This window comes from Entelurus aequoreus, linkage group LG06 (assembly GCF_033978785.1).
Source record: "Entelurus aequoreus isolate RoL-2023_Sb linkage group LG06, RoL_Eaeq_v1.1, whole genome shotgun sequence".
Classification (NCBI taxonomy): Eukaryota; Metazoa; Chordata; class Actinopteri; order Syngnathiformes; family Syngnathidae; genus Entelurus; species Entelurus aequoreus.
In genome coordinates this window covers 11,542,022-11,549,907 of record NC_084736.1, presented here as the reverse complement: position 1 = coordinate 11,549,907, position 7,886 = coordinate 11,542,022, and the positions used below count along the sequence as shown (strand labels likewise).

The following is a 7,886-nucleotide window of genomic DNA, read 5'->3' as shown; positions in this document are numbered from 1 at the left end:
CATATGTATACATATATATGTACATATATGCACATATACATATATGTATACATATATACATATATAAATACACATATACATATATCTATACATATAAACACATATACATATATGTATACATACATATATATACACACATATATGTGTACATATACACATATGTATACATATATATATATATATATACATATACATATACATACATATATATATACATATACATACATATATATATACATAGGTATATATATATATATATATATATATTTCAAGTAGAATTTAGTGTAAGTGTTAAAAATCAACATGACGGATTACAATTATACAAATATGACAGCTCTATGGTTGTTTTTAAATGCTGTAGCTGAAATACCTTGCAGCAGTTTAGTAGGAACATTTCACCAAAGTTGAAGAACTATGTTAAAACCGGGCTTAAAATAATCATAATAATAAATCTCAGTACAAAAAAAGGTCAATCCATTCCATAAAGATGGCGGATATGCTACATCGAAAACATATTAATGCTACGAAAACAATGAATTTGCTCATATTTTCAAAGTAAGTTTGGATATAGTATTTTTATTTTATTAAACTTATAATAAATACAATTATTCAATTAATATTTAAGAAATGCATACTGTATTACATAATTATAATTTTAAAAAAAATCCCGTTTATGTTTAACAGATGGGAACATCCAACTAAATTCTTATGATAAACTGTCATTAATGGCATTCACCATAATTTTTGTTATGTCATTTTCCCATAATATATTTTTTAATTCAATATATTCCATCATGAAAGTTAGGGGTGTGAATCCTCGGGCACTTAACGATTCGATCCAATTCCGATTCGATCCAGAATCGATTCTCGATTCAACACGATTCGTGAAATGTATTATTTGGTATAATAACTATAATGAAACTTTTTCAAAACAGGTTGCATGGACATGGCCTGAAAACTTATTATTAAAAATGTATTCCTATATAAAACAGATTTTTTAATGACGTATCAATTTAAAATCGGACGTGAATCGATTTTTTTGTGCACGCCTATTGATGGTAATTATATTTTCTGAATAAAATGTTGCATTTAAAAAAATATACATAATCATTTATAAATAAATAAAAAATACTACAGCAATTTAACGGCTATTGACATCCACTTTCTATTAATATAATATGCAAAATGATAAATAGCTATAATCATGTTATTTTTTTTTTTTACATATATTTAAAAAAAATATAGAACGTCAATTAAGGAATAAACAAACTAGTATAATAGCTACAAATTAGGGCTGCAACTAACGATTAATTTGATAATCGATTAATCTGTCGATTATTACTTCGATTAATCGATTAATAATCGGATAAAAGAGACATACTACATTTCTATCCCATCCAGTATTTTATTGGGAAAAAAAACAGCATACTGGCACCATACTTATTTTGATTATTGTTTCTCAGCGGTTTGTAAATGTTGCAGTTTATAAATAAAGGTTTATTTAAAAAAAAAAAAAAGCCTCTGCGCATGCGCATAGCATAGATCCAACGAATCGATGACTAAATTAATTGGCAACTATTTTTATAATCGATTTTAATCGATTTAATCAATTAGTTGTTGCAGCCCTACTACAAATACGTTGATGGTGATGTAAGATTTGGTCCTTTCACGTCGTTCTAAAGATATTTTAGTGACCTGAGCCGCCCCCTCCCCCACTGATCTGAAAGTGACGCATGTGTCAATCAAAATGTTGGCGTTGAACCCCTCGGCCTCGCACAAACACACTGAGGTAAAGATCGGAGACTTTTGACTAGATGCTACTTGCACAAAATAGTCGCTTACACTATCATATCAAATACACGCCAAAGATAACGTTACAAAATATAGACTAGTCACATTCAGTATAGAAGAGTAGACCGTTACTAAAAAAATAGGCTTGCACAGTCACGGGACGCTCTCGACTTGTCATTTTGGTCCCGACAAACAATGAAAGATGGTTTAGAAATAGAAGTGGGCGGGGAAAAAAAAGAAGTATAATTGTAAACATGGTACCGGTACGTGAGCACAGGTGGCAACACGCGGTCAGAGAACATCGATACGCGGCGCTCACTCCTCCTCCATGGACTTCTCAATCTCCTTCAGCCTGCGGACAAACTCCTGAGCCTCCCTGTCGCCGACGCGAGCGTCCAGCAGACTCATGATGGGTTTCTCTGCAAGGGAGCAAGCAAACGATTTTGATACACTTGAAAAATGCCACTAAAAAAAGAAAACGGTTTGATACGTTTTATTGTTTTTAAAGGCCTACTGAAATGATTTTTTTTATATTTAAACGGGAATAGCAGATCCATTCTATGTGTCATACTTGATCATTTCGCGATATTGCCATATTTTTGCTTTGATTGATTGATGGATTGAGACTTTTATTAGTAGGTTGCACAGTGAAGTACATATTCCGTACAATTGACCACTAAATGGTAACACCCGAATAAGTTTTTCAACTTGTTTGAGTCGGGGTCCACTTAAATTGATTCATGATACAGATATATACTATCATATATACTATCATCATAATACAGTCATCACACAAGATAATCACATTGAATTATTTACATTATTTACAATCAGGGGGGGGTGGGGGGTGGGGGGGGTATGGACATCAAGTAGTGGACATAGAGAGAGAGAGAGAGAGAGAGAGAGAGAGAGAGAGAGAGAGAGAGAGAGAGAGAGAGAGAGAGAGAGAGATCAGAAGGCATAAGAAAAAGTATCTGCATTTGATTGTTTACATTTGATTATTAGCAATCCGGGGAGGGTGTTAGTTTAGGGTTGTAGCTGCCTGGAGGTGAACTTTTATTGCGGTTTTGAAGGAGGATAGAGATGCCCTTTCTTTTATACATGTTGGGAGCGCATTCCACATTGATGTGGCATAGAAAGAGAATGAGTTAAGACCTTTGTTAGTTCGGAATCTGGGTTTAACGTGGTTAGTGGAGCACCCCCTGGTGTTGTGGTTATGGCGGTCATTTACGTTAAGGAAGTAGTTTGACATGTACTTCGGTATCAGGGAGGTGTAGCGGATTTTATAGACTAGGCTCAGTGCAAGTTGTTTAACTCTGTCCTCCACCTTGAGCCAGCCCACTTTAGAGAAGTGGGTAGGAGTGAGGTGGGATGAAAGGATTTAGTAGAGAAAATCGACGATAAAGTTCGCAACTTTTGCTCGCTGATAAAAAAAAAAACTTGCCCCTACCGGAAGTAGCGTGACGTCACAAGCGGTAGTGCTGCTCATAATTCCCCGTTGTTTACAATGGAGCGAGAGATATTAGGAGCGAGAAAGTGACGATTACCCCATTAATTTGAGCGAGGATGAACGATTCGTGGATGAGGCACGTTAGAGTGAAGAACTAGAGGCGGTGCCGGACGTATCTTTTTTCGCTCTGACCGTAACTTAGGTACAAGCTGGCTCATTGGATTCCACACTCTTTCCTTTTTCTATTGTGGATCACAGATTTGTATTTTAAACCACCTCGGATACTATATCCTCTTGAAAATGAGAGTCGAGCACGCGAATTGGACATTCAGAGTGACTTTTATCTCCACGACAATACATCGGTGACACACTTAGCTACTGAGCTAACGTGATAGCATCGTTCTCAAATGCAGATAGAAACAAAAGAAATAAACCCCTGACTGGAAGGATAGACAGAAGATCAACAATACTATTAAACCATGTACATGTAACTACACGGTTACATCAACAGCCGTGCTCACCTGCGTTCCAGCGATCGGCGGCGCGACGAAGGACTTCACCCATCATCGACGAAGCTCTTAGCGTGAGCTAACGTGATAGCATCTGTCTCAAATGCAGATAGAAACAAAATAAATAAATCCCTGACTGGAAGGATAGACAGAAGATCAACAATACTACTATCAGGAGACACCGAACCAAACACTGGACATGTAAATACACGGTTAATGTGTATTCGACGCCTGTCGAAGCCTAGCAATGCTGTTGCTAACGACGCTAACTTAACAACGGGACCTCGTCAGAGCTATGATAAAAACATTAGCGCTCCACCTACGCCAGCCAGCCCTCCTCAGCTCATCAACACCCGTGCTCACCTGCGTTCCAGCGTTTGACGATGCGGTCGGCGGCCCGGAGACGTAGGAAGTCAAGGTGAGTTCGCCGCTAGCGCGTCTGCTATCCAAGTCAAAGTCCTCCTTGTTGTGTTGCTGCAACCAGCTGCTAATACACCGATCCCACCTACAACGTTCTTCTTTGCAGCCTCCATTGTTCATTAAACAAATTGCAAAAGATTCACCAACACAGATGTCCAGAATACAGTGGAATTTTGTCGAAGAAAACAGAGCTCTGTGTATTGTGTCCAATATGGTCCAAACACTTCCGTGGATCTCTCGACGTCACGCGCATACGTCATCCTCCAAAGGCGTTTTGAACCGGAAGTCTAGCGGGAAATTTAAAATTGCACTTTATAAGTTAACCCGGCCGTATTGGCATGTGTTGCAATGTTAAGCTTTCATCATTGATATATAAACTATCAGACTGCCTGGTCGGTAGTAGTGGCTTTCAGTAGGCCTTTAAAGGCCTACTGAAATGAATTTTTTTTATTTAAACGGGGATAGCAGATCTATTCTATGTGTCATACTTGATCATTTCGCGATATTGCCATATTTTTGCTGAAAGGATTTAGTATAGAACAACGACGATAAAGATTGCAACTTTTGGTATCTGATAAAAAAAAGGCTTGCACCTACCGGAAGTAGCGTGACGTAGTCAGTTGAACATATACGCAAAGTTCCCTATTGTTTACAATGATGGCCGCATGAAGTGAGAGAGATTCGGACCGAGAAAGCGACAATTTCCCCATTAATTTGAGCGAGGATGAAAGATTTGTGGATGAGTAAAGTGCAAGTGAAGGACTAGTGGGGAGTTGAAGCTATTCAGATAGGGAAGATGCTGTGAGAGCCGGGGGTGACCTGATATTCAGCTGGGAATGACTACAACAGTAAATAAACACAAGACATATATATACTCTATTAGCCACAACACAACCAGGCTTATATTTAATATGCCACAAATTAATCCTGCATAAAAACACCTGCGTGTTTGTTATGCTAGCTCCTAGCTCCTCTGCTAGCTCCTAGCTCCATAGAACACGCCAATACAATTCAAACACCTGATCAACACACACAATCACTCAGCCCAAAAGACCGTTTACCTAACCCAAGGTTCATAAAGCTTATATATTTTTAAAAAGTTACGTACGTGACGCGCACATACGGTCAAGTTATCGAATGTTTAGCAGCCAAGGCTGCATACTCACGGTACCTGATATTCAGCTGGGAATGACTACAACAGTAAATAAACACAAGACATATATATACTCTATTAGCCACAACACAACCAGGCTTATATTTAATATGCCACAAATTAATCCTGCATAAAAACACCTGCGTGTTTGTTACGCTAGCTCCTAGCTCCTCTGCTAGCTCCTAGCTCCATAGAACACGCCAATACAATTCAAACACCTGATCAACACACACAATCACTCAGCCCAAAAGACCGTTCACCTAACCCAAGGTTCATAAAGCTTATATATTTTTAAAAAGTTACGTACGTGACGCGCACGTACGGTACGGTACGTGTTATGCTAGCTCCTAGCTCCTCTGCTAGCTCCTAGCTCCATAGAACACGCCAATACAATTCAAACACATGATCAACACACACAATCACTCAGCCCAAAAGACCGTTCACCTAACCCAAGGTTCATAAAGCTTATATATTTTAAAAAAGTTACGTACATACGCAAAAAAAAGCCAAAGCTGCATACTCACAGTAGCACGTCTGCGTCTTTGTCATCCAAATCAAAGTAATCCTGGTAAGAGTCTGTGTTGTCCCAGTTCTCTACAGGCGTCTGTGTATCCAAATCAAAAGTCCTCCTGGTTAGAGTCTCTGTTATCCGAGTTCTTCCATCTTGACTGCATCATTCGGGAATGTAAACAAAGAAGCGCCGGCTGTGTACTGTTGTGGCTGACTACGTTCGAAAAATACGTCCATTTCGCACCGACAACTTTCTTCTTTGCTTGCTCGGCTTCCTTCTCCATAATGCAATGAACATGATTGAAACAGATTCACGAACACAGATGTCCAGAATACTGTGGAATTATGAAATGAAAACAGAGCTTTTTCGTATTGGCTTCAATGTGGAAGGCATACCCGTGTTCGCCGGGCTACGTCACACGCATACGTCATCCTCAGAGGCGTTTCGAACCGGAAGTTTAGCGGCAAATTTAAAATGTCACTTTATAAGTTAACCCGGCCGTATTGGCATGTGTTATAATGTTAAAGGCCTACTGAAATGAATTTTTTTTATTTAAACGGGGATAGCAGATCTATTCTATGTGTCATACTTGATCATTTCGCGATATTGCCATATTTTTGCTGAAAGGATTTAGTATAGAACAACGACGATAAAGATTGCAACTTTTGGTATCTGATAAAAAAAAGGCTTGCACCTACCGGAAGTAGCGTGACGTAGTCAGTTGAACATATACGCAAAGTTCCCTATTGTTTACAATGATGGCCGCATGAAGTGAGAGAGATTCGGACCGAGAAAGCGACAATTTCCCCATTAATTTGAGCGAGGATGAAAGATTTGTGGATGAGTAAAGTGCAAGTGAAGGACTAGTGGGGAGTTGAAGCTATTCAGATAGGGAAGATGCTGTGAGAGCCGGGGGTGACCTGATATTCAGCTGGGAATGACTACAACAGTAAATAAACACAAGACATATATATACTCTATTAGCCACAACACAACCAGGCTTATATTTAATATGCCACAAATTAATCCTGCATAAAAACACCTGCGTGTTTGTTATGCTAGCTCCTAGCTCCTCTGCTAGCTCCTAGCTCCATAGAACACGCCAATACAATTCAAACACCTGATCAACACACACAATCACTCAGCCCAAAAGACCGTTTACCTAACCCAAGGTTCATAAAGCTTATATATTTTTAAAAAGTTACGTACGTGACGCGCACATACGGTCAAGTTATCGAATGTTTAGCAGCCAAGGCTGCATACTCACGGTACCTGATATTCAGCTGGGAATGACTACAACAGTAAATAAACACAAGACATATATATACTCTATTAGCCACAACACAACCAGGCTTATATTTAATATGCCACAAATTAATCCTGCATAATAACACCTGCGTGTTTGTTATGCTAGCTCCTAGCTCCTCTGCTAGCTCCTAGCTCCATAGAACACGCCAATACAATTCAAACACCCGATCAACACACACAATCACTCAGCCCAAAAGACCGTTCACCTAACCCAAGGTTCATAAAGCTTATATATTTTTAAAAAGTTACGTACGTGACGCGCACTTACGGTACGGTACGTGTTATGCTAGCTCCTAGCTCCTCTGCTAGCTCCTAGCTCCATAGAACACGCCAATACAATTCAAACACATGATCAACACACACAATCACTCAGCCCAAAAGACCGTTCACCTAACCCAAGGTTCATAAAGCTTATATATTTTAAAAAAGTTACGTACATACGCAAAAAAAAGCCAAAGCTGCATACTCACAGTAGCACGTCTGCGTCTTTGTCATCCAAATCAAAGTAATCCTGGTAAGAGTCTGTGTTGTCCCAGTTCTCTACAGGCGTCTGTGTATCCAAATCAAAAGTCCTCCTGGTTAGAGTCTCTGTTATCCGAGTTCTTCCATCTTGACTGCATCTTTCGGGAATGTAAACAAAGAAGCGCCGGCTGTGTACTGTTGTGGCTGACTACGTTCGAAAAATACGTCCATTTCGCACCGACAACTTTCTTCTTTGCTTGCTTGGCTTCCTTCTCCATAATG

General features: G+C 39.0%; 1 protein-coding gene across 3 annotated transcripts in view; it reads right to left on the bottom strand.

Annotated features, from left to right (window-relative positions):
* Positions 1-1,314: 1,314 nt before the first annotated feature.
* Positions 1,315-7,886, bottom strand: part of baiap3 (BAI1 associated protein 3) — a 160,174-nt gene continuing 153,602 nt past the window's right edge. For all 3 annotated transcript variants that reach the window (XM_062049979.1, XM_062049982.1, XM_062049980.1), the window contains exon 34: positions 1,315-2,210. In XM_062049979.1, coding sequence (XP_061905963.1) covers positions 2,107-2,210 — 104 coding nt within the window. In that variant the 3' untranslated portion in view covers positions 1,315-2,106. The remainder of the gene's footprint in view (positions 2,211-7,886) is intronic.